This window comes from Micromys minutus (assembly GCF_963924665.1).
Source record: "Micromys minutus genome assembly, chromosome: 20".
In the NCBI taxonomy this organism is placed as follows: domain Eukaryota; kingdom Metazoa; phylum Chordata; class Mammalia; order Rodentia; family Muridae; genus Micromys; species Micromys minutus.
In genome coordinates this window covers 27433296-27449697 of record NC_137955.1, presented here as the reverse complement: position 1 = coordinate 27449697, position 16402 = coordinate 27433296, and the positions used below count along the sequence as shown (strand labels likewise).

The 16402-nt window shown below is 42.7% G+C and overlaps 1 protein-coding gene across 1 annotated transcript in view; it reads right to left on the bottom strand.

The window, feature by feature from the left end:
• ADAMTS12 (ADAM metallopeptidase with thrombospondin type 1 motif 12) overlaps positions 1-13067 on the bottom strand; it is a gene marked incomplete at its 5' end in the record, with an annotated part of 277109 nt that extends 264042 nt beyond the window's left edge. The window contains 2 exon segments of the mRNA XM_080933901.1: positions 6237-6604; positions 12941-13067. Of these exon segments, the coding sequence (XP_080790027.1) occupies positions 6237-6604; positions 12941-13067 (495 nt within the window).
• Positions 13068-16402: the final 3335 nt, after the last annotated feature.

Sequence of the window (16402 nt, the reverse complement as noted above, 5' to 3'; positions counted from 1 at the left end):
CAGTGTGTCACCTGAGGACATTCTAGCCATAGTGTTAAAACCTTGAAGTTCCTTACCGCATTGGTCTGCACAGTGACTTTAGTTTATTATTTTATATGTGGTACTAAAGTCACAGGCAACCAAAGAATTGCACAAGAGCATAAAGCCAGAGGTTACAACAGCAACAGGAACAAAAACCAACAGATCAAAGAGGCCCTGTGGAGTGAGAGAAAATATTTGAATATCATAGGTCTAGTAAGGGGTTAAAACTGAACCAGAATAAATGCAGAACTCAACAACAGCAAATATTTAATAAGCAAAGAATTGAAAAAGTGTCTTTCCAGACCAAAAAAATAAATAAAAATAAAGGCCAATGAGTATACAAAAAGGTATTCAGTTTCACTAAACATCAAAGAAATGTAAATAGATGGACAATGACACAATCACATTGTACATGTTAGATTATCTACACTATAACATATGTATGCACATATACATATATATTTTATATATAGTTATAGCTATAGTTATAGATTTTCTCTCAGGAAATCTTGATAGATGTGTGTGTGTGTGTGTGTGTGTGTGTGTGTGTGTGTGTGTGTGTGTCTGTATGTGTGTCTGTGTGTGTAATCTTATACCTGAAGTGAAAATTAGAATGGTCTTTATGAAAATAGTATGGAGATTCCTCAAAAAGTAATATATAATTCTTATGTGTTTTAGCAATTCCACATCTGGGTATAGAGCCAAAGGAACTGAAACTACATTCAGAACATTCAATATATAGAAATAATTCAAATTCCTAAGTATGGATAGCAGATAGACCAACTATCCCTTGATACCAATGAACACACACTGTAGAGATGACAAAGTACATGGTGCCCCATGCTATTATATACAGTTTCTGTATGCTCTGAATGCATAAATGTAGGAGTCAAATCCTGAAAACTACACAAAGCTGCTGAAGAAACAGCATGGAGGATCTTAATAGAATTGAAAGTACATCTGAGTCCTGAAAAACTCAATGCACCAAGGATGCAGTTTCTCCCCAAGTTCACATGCAGGTTCAGAATAATTCCTGTCAATGTTACATTCAGTTTTAATAGAAAAGATTTTACTAAAATTTCTATGAAAAATCAGAAGAACTAAAGTCACTAAAACACTTCAAAAAAAAAAAAAAACAGATAAAGTAGAAGCAACCAGCTCACCTGATTTCAGATCTAATTAGACAGACAGACAGATAGACAGATAGGTATAGATGTAATCTGATATATACATATTCTTGTACCTGGTACAATATTGATGAGAATGTAAATTAGAATGACCATTATTAAAGTGATATAGAGATTCCCCCAAAAACTAAAGTATAATTGCTACAGCCACAGTAATGAGAAACATAGTCTATTGGAGCTAAACTCAGGAAATGACTCAGAAATATGTACAGGTAATTTTTGTAAAAGCAGGAAAGCAATTTAATGGGGGAAATACAGACTTCTAATCAATGTATCTTGGCAATTAGATTCTCACTAGGTCAGTAAACAAGAGACGGGTAGGGGAGTGGGACAGAGGAAGAACAGAAGACTGGGGGTGAGAAGAAGAAAAGGGAGAGAAAAGAATTTCCACTGAAGTAGCATGTATCTTTCTAGAAGGAAGGAGAAAGGGGTAGTGGATTTAAGCATAATTATAAAAGGGCACATGGGAGGACTGGAGGGTGACGGGAAATGACTTAATAAGGAAGGAAAAAAATGGTTATGATTACAAAGGACAAGAGGGAATTCTTGTGATGGAAATGCTTGACATGTTGAGGACATCAATGTCAAAATTCTGAAGTTTTGCAACATTGCCATTATTAGAGGAAAGTGAGAACGCTCATGCGTTCTTCTGCATTCTTGCAACTACACAGAAATCTACATCTAACCTGAAGTTTAAAATTTGACTCTTAAAAAAAAACCCTAAAAAAATAGTACCTATTTTACCACACATTTGAATCTAAGCTAGCAACCTCTTTGGGAGGTACCTAAAAAGAAATGGAAGGCCTGGGCTGAATAGAAGTCACAACTGTGTGGCCCTAGGGAGACCCTCAGTCAGTCAGCTCTTCCCCAGCAAGGGCTAGAATGGAGACGAGAATTGACTGAGCCAAGACTAGCACTCAGTTTAATAAGACTGTGTGGAAGAATGGCTGTGAGTGGGAATTAAATAACCTGCTTTAGTTAGGGGGAAGCATGCTTAGTGACCAAAATACTAAGGAAAAACGGGTGAATAAGCAAAGAGATTGGAAAAGTGCCCCATAAAATCACACACACAGTTCTGCGTGGTGTAGGAGGACCTAACCCTTTTACTACCCTTCCAGTACAGAAATATGAACTGAAACACACGGGACTCATTTGAAGCCCAATCCTTAAAGCCCCTGCCAGCAGCAAACCCCAAACCATGCATACTGGGATTGAAACTATTACTGGGGCTGCATTCAAAATATAACTGGTTCAAAGACATGCTTTCTCCGTCGAACAGCTTAAAATAGAACAAATCCACTAACCATTGCAAGCAAAACAAAGTCTATCATTTCAGTTTATGAACACTCTGTAAGCTCAGGGTGAGTGATTGTGCTAGATTCTACTCAGCAGAGGATGTGGATTAACTCAGACTGGATTCAGCTTCCAGGGTGATAGGAACCTGGGTTGTGTGACAGGGTGTAACATGAGGACAGTGGGCCCACAGCTTTCCAAAAGTGACTTTCTGAAGGTCTTCACTTTGAAACCATTTAGCCCTGCTCAAGAGCAGATTAATAAACCTCATAGACAACTTCAAGAAAACCAGTGACCCAAGTAGTGCACAGAAAACTAAACCTTAAGAGGAAAAAAATGTGGTCGTTGAGACTCTGGAGTGAGAAGCATATATTCCTGTCTCCATGTTTAAGTTTCTGCTAATGTGATAAAACAAAGACCAAAGCCAACTTGGAGAAGAAATGGTTTCCCATATGACGGGCCATCATCAAGGGGAGCAAGGGTAGGAGTCAGGAATGTGGAGCCAGTAACAGAAGCAGAGAGTCTGGGAAAATGCCGCTTAATGGATTGTTCCCCATTGCTTTCTCAGGACTACCTATCCAGAGGTGGGCTTCCAGCAGTGGGCTGGGCCCTCCTGCATCAATCAACGACCATGAAAATGGCCACAGAAATTCCCATAGACCAGTCTGGTAGGAAGCAACTCTAAACGATGTTCCCTCTACCTTTGTATCTTTACTTTGTGTCACGTTGAGGAAAAGTAACTGGCACACCATGAAAGTGGCCCATTCCAATGAAAGGCTTCCCCAAAGCTAATTCTGCTCCTGGAGTGATATATCCTAAGCCTTTCACTCCATAAATGATAAGACTCAGTGTGGAGGTCATCTCTTGATGAAAGAGAGGACAGATTCCACTCATGTGGTCAAGTAAAGTCAGACCCAACTCCATCCACTTCCTCCTGACCAGGACCACTGTAAGTGGGCAGTGATAAATTTTGTCACATTATCTCCCAACTTAAAGCCAGTCATTGGAGTGTTTACCAAAGGGAAATATTTAGTTGGCTTTTGGTATCTTTTCATAATAGTCACACGTTAATTGGTAGGTTATATATGAGAATCTCCAAAAGAGTACAATTAGAGTATTTCTGATAAAACTATGTAAATGATTTGGCTCTAAAGATAAAAGTTTTGTCATCGTGACTATTCCGTTGGCCTCCTGTATTTAGGATGAACCTGAAATCTTATTCTGAAAATGCCCATGAGGTGGTACTTATTTACTGTGCCTTGAACACTTGGAAGTTGAAAAGGTCCTAGCATTTTGATCCCACGGCAGTAAGTAACAAGGCTCAATAGGCAATTTCCCTTGAAAACCATGGTTTGAAAGTAGGGACACTTAGAGCAGCCATTCCTGCCCCAGGCTGCAGGTTAGAATACTCAGGGGAGAACAGCTATTTTACTGCTGGCCAGTATTGCTAATTAAGACCCATTCTCTCGGTAAAACATCCTGACAACCCTGGGAAGCTTTACAAAAGCCTGTCTTTTGTAGACAGGAGCTCCATTATCAGATCCATCAAACCGCATCACCTCAGACAGAAAATGCCAGGCAACAGACACAGTTTATCTACTTCATTAATATTTTGTCAGCACACAAAGACATGTGACCTTGTCCCCCATAGCGTGAGAGCTCTTGGGTGATCCTAACATTGACCCAAAGCTAAGAACAAATGCTCCAGACCAGGGTTTTCAGATTTCCATGACCATGAATCCCAGAAAGCAGGTGAGTGGTGCATTTTAAATAGGGAAATCTGTGATGTAATAGTCACTTGATATATTGGTTGGCCAGAGTGTGCAGACAGGGATGAATAAATTATGCAGAACAAAAATTCTCAGTGAAGGGGTAGAAATGGAAAAACAGAACAAGTACTTTCTTTGAGAGTGGGAATGTCCAGGTGAGATTATTTGGCAAACCTTGAAGCTACAAAAACCCTCAAGCCTCTGAGACAGCCTCTTTTTAGAAGAATCTTCATGAAATAACAGGTCACCACAGTGTGTCACCCTTCCTGTGAGCCTGTTTTACCACTGTCTCCAATTTGTAGATGAGAAAAGGAGGAAGTGGAGGGAGAAGAAGGAAAAGAAGAAGGAGGAGGAGAGGAAGAATAGGAAGAAGAAGAAGAAGGAGGAGGAGGAGGAGGAGGAGAAGAAGGAGGAGGAGAAGGAGAAGGAGAAGGAGAGGAGAAGGAGAAGGAGGAGAAGGAGAAGGAGGAAAAGGAGAAGGAGGAGGAGAAGGAGGAGAAGGAGAAGGAGGAGAAAAAGAAGTAGGAGAAGGAGACGGAGAGGGAGAGGGAGAGGAGAGGGAGAGGGAGAAGGAAAAGGAGAAGAAGAAGAAGAAGAGGAGGAGGAGGAGGAGGAGGAGGAGGAGGAGGAAGAGTCTAGCAACAACCTAAGTCTCCACAGGAAGTCTCACAACCATTTGCATATAAACAAGTAGGCTTATACTGTGAGTGCTGTCACCCCTTCACTCAGACTGAGGGGAACCTCTGTAAACCTCAGCAGGATTCCTAAGCCATTTCTCATGCAGAAGCTGGTTTGGCAGTCACCATGGTTGCAGCTAGAAGTAAGGGGTTAAAGGAATGAATCTTTTACTTTCTTGAATCTGTCTACCAGTATTAGAGACTGAACCCAGGGCTTCAAGCATGCCAGGCCAGTGCTCTACTATGTAACCCCACAGCACCAACGATGTGTAAACATGGGCTCAGATTCTGAAAAACAAATACATTTTGAGATGCATTGTATAATAATGCTTACATTAACGGGTACAAGAAACCCAAGCACTTCCAAGCTTCCTCACATGTTCACTCAAAAAAAAAAAAAAAAAAAAAGAACTTTACACAAGGCACTTCACAAATCATGCCTTTTGGTAATGTTAAAAGAATATGAGGGGGAGCTACACAACATGGAATATAGTTATTTATTAAACGTTCTTCTAAGATTTAGCTGTATAATAATTTTTATTAATTCTTATTAATTCTTAGAATTCTCTATAACTGCAGTCAGAGGACTTTTCCATGAAAGCCAGACAGTACAGTCAGCTTTCAGAGCCAAAGGACCCCTATTCCAACTGCTCACTTCTGCTGTGTAGTTTAAAAGTGGCCACAGACCTAACGTAAGCAGCTGGGTATAGTTTATTTCAATAAAACTTTATTAAAACAACATATTGATGCATTGGCTCCAATCCCTGCGTCCTTTTTTTTTTTTTTTTTTTTTTTTTTTTTTTTCTCATTGCCTCCATTTTTCAAGTAAAAACAAAAGTTACTGACAGTTCTGGTCCTCCAGGGAGTCTGATGACCAAGTCTCTATACTCAGCTGTTACATCCCAACAGCTGCAGTCACAGTATTAGTAGCATTCTTGCTTATTCAGAGTCAGTTTTCTAATTCAAGGTAAGATAGGGTGTCAAGCAAGCAGGTAACCCTAGGGCTTCCTGAGAGACTAAAGACCAACTCAAACCCAGGTTTATTCTACCAGTTTTGTTCCAAGCTGTTCTCTCTGCCTCCTCAGAACCTCTGCCCCCACTACCTTTCTTCTCTGCCCTTCATAATTGGTTGAATTTTACCAACATCTACTTTCTCCCAACTCCTCTGGAAGCCAGGGCTGCCCCCACCACAGGGCTCAATTAGCATGTGTCCAGTCTCCTGGGAATCTGGTACTACAGGGCTCACAAGGCATGGGGCAGAAGAGGGAGATGAAGGACCAGATACTCACCAGTCCTTGGCAGGCACTGAGAGCTGCTGTCCCGATCCCAATTGTGGTGCCCTGCTGCAGAACTGTGCCCCTGAGATGGCAGGGCTGGCCTGAGGAAGCCACCATCTTAACATGGGAAAGGTTCCCATATCTCCTTTCCACAACATAGCCGTTGGAAAGAAATTCCCAGTTGACCGTCAGATTGAAAATCAGGTCTTTTTCTTCGTGTGAAATTCGGTAGTACACCTGGTCCCTGGAACCACCTGCAGCTCTCTTCTTCCTGCTGCTCGTGACAGGGTGGTTCAGGCCAAAGGACAGAAAATGGCCGCCGGCGTCTACTTGGACTGGATTCACTATGTGGTATTCTGGCAGGGACTTGATAAAATGTTCTGAAAGAAAAGGAAACAAAAGAAAACTCAGGGACCCAGGCTGAGCATAATCAAGGAATACCCACTCCCACTTGGGGCTGAGATTGCGGCTTGCTGCTTGCAAAACCACGACTTAGAGACAGCTCCCACAGCACTAATACTGTCAACATAAAATTCTCTGAGCATCTAACATGTGCGTGGTATCTGTCCTCAGTGTGTGTGGCAGTCTGAGCTGACCTACAATAGAACTCTGGATGTCAGCCACTCTATCACAGTCAACTTAAGATGTGCTTTAATTCAAGAGGAATATTCTTAGGAAAGAAGCCGGATCAGCATGTCCAATAGGACATTGCGAGGGTAGGATTCACTGATGTAAACTACAGATCCTCACAGTGACAAAGTCCTTAAGGACTCCCTGCTATGTATGTCAGGTCACCAAGAAAATTATAAATAAACATCACACATATGACAGTATCAGGGTGGCCTGTGATGTAGCAGGATACTTACATGGATGTGGGATTAAAGTAGACTTCATAAAAATGAAGAGGAAACCATGCACTTGGATCTGAGGCTCAGACAATGAAAAGTGCCACTCTGGAGATGCATGTTACTGGATCATTGATGGTTTGCTTTACTTAGTGTACAAAGCAGAATGACAACTCTCTACTAATTAGATCCATTATTATTTGAGAACATCAAAGTACCAGGATGTAGAGGGTTCAAAGGGGGACAGTTGGTCCTGCAATGCACCAGAAAGCTCACTTCAATGATTCCAAGTTTGATCTTTTGCAGAGGAATGAGGGGAAGAAAGAGAGGAGATGGAGAAAACAAAGAAATGGGAAACAGGAAATTGTGGAGGGGAGAGGAAGAGAGGGGAAGGGCGGGAAGAAAAGGGAAGGGGAGAGGACCAATGGAAGATTCAACCTGAAACTTTCTAGCATTTTTTACAATGTTCATATTATTCTCACAGTTATAACGTCTTGTGCATTCCATCAGAATCTCAATTATGGTTTAAGATCCAAGAGTGAAATTCAAAGCACTAGGTATGGTGGCCCTGCAGAGGCTGGACTAGAATACAGAGAACTTGAGACAGTTCTGAATTACACAGTGAGACCCTGCCTCAAAAGAAAAGACAGATGGTCTAACTCTCCTCTATTCTCCTCCCATCCCCCGACAACTGAAGTTCATATCCTTCCTCTGAAGGCTCAGCCCCTTCCTTGCTTTCAGAACTGTCTTTTCTTCATTATATTATATGATATTCCCCCTGATACTTTCAGAAGCAGAACCACAACATCACAGGCTGTCTGTCACCATTGAGTTGGTGAATACCCACAGTCAAGGTCCCTGAAGGAACAAGACTTGATGGGAGTCAACAAAGAGGTTCCTCACAAACCCCTTCAAACCTAATTTTCTTGATTCATTCTTCTCAGGCTTCAGTGAAATATGAGGCAGAGCACAGACTGTCCACTTTCAGGAAGTAACAAAGAGTCCTAACTTGTTCAGTGTGAAATGTCCAGGCCCGTTCAAACTGTGACATCTAAGCACAAACCACCACATAGGGACAAATCTTATAAACAATGTTTAATGAAAAGTAAGAAACAAGAAAAGTTCACACGGGGCTACTGGTATTAATGGAATACACACACACACACACACACACATTTTAAGTTTCCCAAAACATATGCAAATTAAAACTAAACATATGGAATTCATTTGAAGGGTTTTCCATGGGGAATGATGACCAAAATGAAGAAAGAAAGAAAAAGAAAAGAGAAAAAAATGTTGTCAACAAATTAACGATGCTAGTGCAGTGGTCTATAAACTGAAGAGTATGACCGACTTGCCCTCACACACACTTTAAATGTCTGGACCAATCCAGGATTGGCACCTTCCTGCCCTTCCACATTCATATCAGAGTTCAGAGCAGAGTAGTCAGGTGGGCTGGAATAGATACAGCTAATTCCACCCATTGCTCATAACTTGTTACTTCAGCAAAGGCCAGGGCACTGGGGGAACAGCATGGGCAAAAAGTAAAATAAAGGTCGAATTCAGCTGGCTGTAACTGTCATCTGGCATTGGTGCATAGACACAGTCACTATAAAGATTCTGACCATGTCTCTCAAAGCAAGGTCTCTGGGGGAGAGGCACTAGGAGGTAGTTCAGAATTGAGTACAGGATGACCCAAGTTCAACCTCCAGTCTCTATGTAAAGTTGCTGGTGTGGCCCTAAAACTGGGGAGGAAGAGACCTGAAGATCACTGAGGTTCCTTAGGAAACCTTAATTGATGAGGTCTGGCCCAACCAAAGAAGCTGCTGTGAGTCAGATAAACCTCTTTGCTGTACATGTCAGCCAGCTCAGATACTTTGTGAAAGAAACAGAAAAGAAATAACACCGTTTTTTTTTTTTGTTTGTTTGTTTGTTTGTTTTTTGTTTTTGTTTTTTTTTTTTTTTTTTTTTTGGCTTCTTTCACCTAAGACAAAAAAAGAGAAGTTTAAATTTACACCTGTGAAATCTGAGCTCAGAGCTCACTTCTAAGTTCTGTCCACGCTTCTGGGGGGTGGGGAGGTCTACTACCGACAACTAAACATACACTTGGTATCATTAAGACTGGGGGAAGGGCAGGGGGCTGAGAGAATAGAACTATACCACAGCCTACATAGGGATTTGTGGAAACAAATGATAAGCCTTGGTTAAAATTAGATTTGAAAACCTAAACCACAAGCTTCAATTACTTGAAGTGTACAGGGGGTAGAGGAGTGAGGGAGGGGGGCCTTCATGACTTTCTGCGAGGCTCCAAGGCACCCCGTGGGTGCACTGCATTTTGAAAAGGCAGAACACCAAGTGGTCATTTGCCTTCAGCTTAGGAAGAAAACTGAATGATGTGAGAATGCTCACCTGTTTCCCACGAGGTTTAGATTCAATCCATATATTGATTTGGAGACTAACGATGACTTACGGCATCTTCTCTGCTTGCCAAGCATGCTTATCTTTCCTGCATAACTCCAATCTCAGTGTGCCACATCTATTTTTATTCTCAATTATTCCCATTAATAGTAGTTGAGTTTCTCAGACTCTTTATTTTAAAGCTGGTAAAGTGCTATAATCGTGGCTTGTTTGCATAATTATCCACGGGTTGTCCTCGCTGTGCAACTATTTTATTACAGAAATCCACATCCTTCCATAGGTCCTCTCAAAATTGTACACTACACCATAGGAGGCTCGCTTTGCTTAATAACCCCTTAATAATGTGTGTACTGACCAGATAACTTATTATAAACCTCACAAGGTGACGTGATTGTAAATAATTTCCTACAATAAGAACACTGGAGGAATTTCCTTCTTGTAGATTTGTTCCCGCATAGCATGAATGAACTATAATAAATTTTCTCCATGAGCTTCTATAAGTCTATATGTGCTCAAAGCCCAACTCCACCATGAGATAAAGTACTCAACCTGCAGATGTCACAACATCACCGAGATTGACACTCTAAACTCTGTGTTACAAAAGCAATTAACTTTGAACTTGTTCTTTTCTTGGATGTGAGATATCAGGTGCACTACTTTTATGGATCTTGGCAGCAGGAGTGAAGTCAAGAAGTCAGTCAGCCACACAATCCCAAGGGTGACCACCCGTGGTGCTCTACAAATGTATGGCTATGCCAAGCTGTGATGTGGTGTAAGTTGGGTGTGTTAAGGGGTATTTTAGACAACTTTTGACCACATCACATATCAGGAAGTATCTGTACCAAGAAAACCATATCTGGAGCCCTTGTTGGCTGTGGGGAGGGAAAGCATGTTATATGTGAAAGCAAGTGTCTTACTGTGTTGATATTGGGTTGTAAATCAAGAAACGCTGGAGAAGTTACAACACATCCTTACACCAACTGACTGATGTGGGAAAAGAGCTCTGCAGAATTAGTTCCGTCTGTCCAGGAAAGAATTAGAATTGTCATCATACTCTTTCTGGGTACCAAAACCTGTATTTGCGTATGTCTTTGTGATGCTGGAGCCCAGTGTCTTGCACATGCTAACTAAGCAGGTGCTCTAGGATTGAACTACAGAGCCCAGGCCTGAACTAAAGTCATGATTCTGTGCAATCCTGAGAGCTAGAAAGAACACTCAAGGTTAACTAGTGTGTAGACTGCTTTCCAACTATAAGCTGTTCCACAACTCCCTTCAAACTCCTGGCTTGGTAGAATTTCAGAAGTGTTCAACACGTACGTGTAAATGCACCTGATTTGTGAAAATAAGGATGAATCAGGATGGTGTCTGAATTTCCAACTCTGAAAATTTAGAATTTGAGGTGCAATCCAAAGCTCCCGTCAGAGCAAAAATGGAAGGTCCCCTTGGGGTCAAACCCAAGTTTACTCTCAGAAAGCTTTAGAATGTCTTCTCTCTAGCTCTCCTCATCCTCTTCTCTTTCTACTCTTCTCTCTTCTCCCCTTTTCTCTTCTCTCCCCTCTTCTCCCCCTCCTCTTTTCCCCCTCCTCTCTAGCTCTTCTCTTCTCCCTTCCCCTCCCCTCCCCTTCCCCTTTGTTCTAATGGAAAGTAACAAAAATGTCTTTTTAGCTTAAAGAATGAACTACTTGTAAATGCATCAATAAAGGTTGAGGAAAAGATTGATGCTTTTAAAGATGGAAAGCATTTTTAAATCTAAATACATCTGCATGATTAATAAGCTTAGTGAACTTTAAAGCTACTTTTGAATATCAAATACTCTCAGCCTATCCCCAAAGGTCACCAGGGGGAAAAAAATCATAGCCCACTTTCCTGAGCAACAAGACAGGCCTGCAGTGTCTGCTCCACACCAAGACGAGTTTTCCCTTACAAATATGCGAAGCAAGCAGAGCCGGAAAGCTCACCCAGGAGAATGTGTCTTTGAAGGAAATCATCTCCGCAGGCCCTGGCAAGTGCTGGCAGCTATGTTTGTGCTGCCCCAGAAAGGGTCCTTTCACAAAGGCACTGTTTTTTCAAAGAACAACAAAAGCTGCTATTTTAAACTTGGGGGCTTGAGATTGTATCTGGAACGTTTACACAAGCAAGTGCTGGCTGATTGACATCTAACCTCAGTGTTTGCCCACTCTGGCTTCCAAGTAAAGCAGAGGGAGAGAGGGATTTGCATCTGGTCGCTCTCTAGGCCATGGCAAAGGAATGCTTCAGCTGTATTTCACTTTGCAACGTGGGCAAAACACACTGCCTAGCAATCCCTTAAACACGGACAAGTGCATGTCTGAGTGTGTGTGTGTGTGTGTATGTGTGCACCCGTGTGTGCATGTGTGTGTGCACAAGTGTGTGTTTGTGTGTGTGTGTGTGTGTGTGTGCCTGTGTGAATGTGTGTGTGTGTTATCCTTGCTTTTGCTATCATGCTATGGCTACATGATTGTAAGAAGGATACCTGGTTTCATAATTAATCTCATAAGGTCCCCAAGTTCTAGTTTTCCCATTTGTAAACTAGGCAGGGTAACCATAGTACTGGAACCCCAGAAGGGCATTGTCAGTAGTGGGAGGGGCTGACAGGCCATCCCTGTGCTCAGACACACCCCATCCCAACAGTTCTCCCACTCCCACCCTTCTGCTCAGACAACACCACAGAGTTGTAGTCCTTTCTGAGTTTCTGAATTGAAACTCTTCTAAGTTAAGTTTAAAACAAACAAAAGCAACAGCACCATCTTGCCCTGGACATTATTGATGATGATGATGATGATGATGATGACAGGAGGAGGAAATACAATTATAAACTATCTTCACGGTCTAGCAGTGCTTTCTTTCAGAACACACGCATGGGTCACTAAATTTAGACAGAGAAAAGTCTACAAAGCAGGATAGACAACCGCCGAGTCACCAGGAGGTAAATTTCTCCTTAATAGGGATGTCATTTGATTAAAAAAAAAAAAAAAAAAAAAAACCAAAACCCTAAATCTTTCCAGGAAACAAAAACACAGCCAAGTGTGCTCAGCAGGAGGCCGGAATAAAATTTCTACCTTCCAGACCCGGAGTTTAAAATTACACATTGCCGTGCGTGCCTGTGACCAGCTGGGTCTCTTTAATAAAAATAATTTTCCATGTCCCAATCTGCAAAGGGTGAAGCTGAAAGCAGAGGGCGGGGTGCAGGAGGGAGGGGACAGAGGGGGGAGCGCACTCTTGGGTGTTCCCAAGCAGGGTCTTACCCTCCAGTGGGCAGAGAAATGTTCTTAAGCCCTCCGACAGAAGAAAATTAAGCCTAAGCACACAGCACAGTTTTCCTTAGACAGGCCAGAAGACTTAGGAGCTCAGCCCTGCCTGGTGGGGGAAGGGGACAAACCAAGTTCCACTGTCCTACCCCACTGTGTGAAAAGCAAATAAAGAAAAGCCACTAACCTTGCTTCGGGTCTGGGAAGCGAACCGGCCAGGGCTGAGTTTGTCTCCCGTGGCAAAAAGCTCCAAAGTTAAGCAGCTGGGCCACCAGCCAGAGCTTTGCCAGCCAGTTCTCCTGAGCGCATGGCATGGTTCAGTTGGCGGGGAGAAGAAAAGTCAAGAAAGTTTTAAATCTCAGCTGCGGATAGCGAGTCCTCGCCTGTGGCCGGGCAGGAAGACGCAGCGGAGCATGGTCCAGACGTGGGAAGGGAGCGGCCAGCGAGCTGCCCAGGAGCTCTAGTGGCTTTTTGAAGCCGACAGGACCAGAGAACTTTTATCCCTCTCCTGAAACGGGAGTGAATGAGCTGACAGTTTCTGCTTTCTGCAGGCCAGAGCGTGGACTGGGTCAGAGCCAAGGGGCACAGCCCACCCCTCCGTTTCCCCACCCGCCAGGCCTCCAGCCAGCTAACACATTTTCCTTGGGGACGCCCTCCTCCCTCAAGCTCCTCCCACCGGGCTCAGAGCCGGGGCATGCGGGCCAAATAGGGAAGACCCCAGACAGCTGGCCAGGAAGACACAAGAGTAAGAGCCAATCAGAGGCTCCTATCCCCCCCCCCCCCCACACACACACACACAAACACACAAAATCTCTTCTACACAGGATGAAGTGTATTCACAAATAATGAGTTATGGGCCAGAGGGGACCCTACTCAGCATCCTCCCAGACCCTCAGTGTACCCTATTCTGTCACTTGCACCACCCACTAGCAACCACTGGGCTCTTCTTGCAGAGCAGGCTAAGATTTCCACTGAAAACTAATAAGCAATTTTTCTTTGCCAAATCACACAGGAAGTGATCCAAGCTAATCTGCTATCTTGACCCTGGACAAGTCTTTTCTTCTGCAGGATGGGGTAAGTGGATCAAATGCCTGGGAGGCCTTCTGTGGCCGCAGGTCAGTGCCTGCTTTCTTCTTTTCCAAACCATCTCTCTCAGTTCGCCTCCACCAGCAGCACGTGAACAACATGGAGAAAGATTTCAGCCCAAACAGGGCAGGCCTTGAGCATATGCAGTTTACCAGTGTGTGTGTGTGTGTGTGTGTGTGTGTGTGTGTGTGACAGAATGCCACAAAGCAGGAGTTGCCAGGAATCTTGAGAATTTTCCAGGATAACCCAGCCAAAATTCTTTACCTCTGGGTTAAAACAGACCCCCTGACTCCATACAGAAGGAATTTGGCCTCCTATATGTAGATCTCTTTGGCTGACAGCCAATTACATGCCTTGACAAGACGTCTGGATACTAGGTGATCTTGCATTGGGTTAGAACAGCCATACCATCCCCAGGAGCCCAAAATGCAAGGCCTGAGATGGACAGTCCAAAGGACTTCACACTGGGAAACACAGCTACTGAGACTTTCGAAGGGACACTGCTTCCTGCTTTTTGCTAGTGCAAATTTACAAACATGTCATCTCAAAGCAACACAGATTTATGGCCCTACGTTCTGGAGATCCAAAACAGAAATCACTGGGCTGAAATTAAGGAGCTGCATTCCTTTCTGGACGTCTTAAAGTTTTATTTTCTATCCTCTTTCAGCTTCAAGCTCCTGGAATTCTCTAGTTCCCAGCTCTTCTTCTCGGTCTTCAAAGGCAGCAAGGGCTGGTTGACTCTTACCCATGTGATGTTTCTCTGACTCTCTTTTCCCCTCATCTGCCTTTTCAAGAAAAGCGCCTGTCACCCTTGTCATCAGAGATCATGTCTGGAGCTGACTAACATCTCTGATTCTGCTTGCAACCTTAAGCTCTCCTTGCCATGTAGCATAGCCATGATGTAGAAGTTGTGACATTGCATGTCATGGTAAGGAAGACAGGGAATGGAATCACTAAGTCTCAATTCCTATCATGTGCAGCAGACAGCAAGTTCACATCCTGAGCCAAAATAGATTAAATTTAGTAGGCACCATAGCCTGCCAGATGTGCATTTATGGGGTCATTAAAAAACACTTTGAGCTGAACTCTTTATGTATATATTTTTTAATTCTCATTCTCTATCTATCTATCTATTTATCTATCTATCTTTCTCTCTCTTTCTCCACACACACACACACACACACACACACATACCACATACACTCACTCACATACCTTTTACTCCTCTCTCTCTTCTTCATTGTTTTCCCTTTTTTCTTTTTTCTTTTAAGAGCAACCAGATGTTTTATGAAGACCAAAAAAAAAAAAAAAAATCTCCTCTGGCTCCCATTCCCTAGAAAACTGGAATAAAGATCTGTTTCTTAAACAAGAAGTCAAAACACTCTTGTGTGTTTTTGAGTCCCACCTAGGTCACGGCTGAGATACTGAATTCTGGCTTTGTGGATTAACTTCTTCAACTCTATACACTATTCTCCTGATAATCCTCCCCACATATTTTCAAGAACATGCTAAGTCTGAATGTGGACAGGCTTTCTCCCAAGGTCCCCATTTCTAGGGCAGTCATATTGAAAGTTACTGTGAATATTTATATGATGGGACCCTGGATAAAATCGTTAGGTCAGTGGGAATAGGGTATCAAAGAAGACTGTATGCTACCTCCAGTGTCTCACTCTTTCTGGTTCTTAGCTTGCAGTGCAATCCATTTGTTCAGAAGTGTGCTTTTGACTCTGCCATCTAATGACTTGACCAAAGTTGTGGACCGAAATCCAGCCTTCTTCTTGAAAATTCTTAGCTGCCGCAGGTAAGATCACTAAGGCAGAACACCAACTAGCAACATCATTCATTTAGACATCATCCAAGACTAAGAACGCCAAATACAAAATCTTTCTAAAGTCGTGGATTCCGTCAGCCCATTCAGACTTTGTAGTCACATGCTTCAGCCTATCTGGACTTCTCATCTTTGGCTCTTCTTCTTTCTTATGGTTTTCTAACGGCCATAAGCTCTGTCTGGCTCATTTCCCTTTTTGCCCAATGATACTCTGTGACCTATTTCTATTAAAAAGACCCTTCAGGATTTTACTTTTTCCTCATCAAAATACATCAAGTTCCACCCCAACTCCTGAGTTCCTCTGCCCTTGATTGAAAAGTCTCATCTTTGCCTCCAATGGTGCAATCAGCAATTTATTTCTCCAACCTTCACCACGTGACTCAGAACAAGTATGACTTCTGTTACAAGTTCTTCCCACTCTTTCCAGATGAAGTTTGAAGTTTACTCAAAAAGAAAACTTGATCGAGTTCAACTTCTCCCCTGCCCAGTAGTGACTTGTATTCAAGTTTTAATTGCTGCAGACTGCTTTAAAAAGCCAACAGAATTAAAGACCCAGAAATGAACCCACACACCTATGGTTACTTGATCTTTGACAAAGGAACTAAAACCATTCAAAGGGAAAAAAAGAGAGCATTTTCAATAAATGGTGCTGGTTCAACTGGCAGTCAGCATGTAGAAGAAGGCAAATCGATCCATTTTTATCAACTTGTACAAAGCTCAAGTCCAAGTGGAATA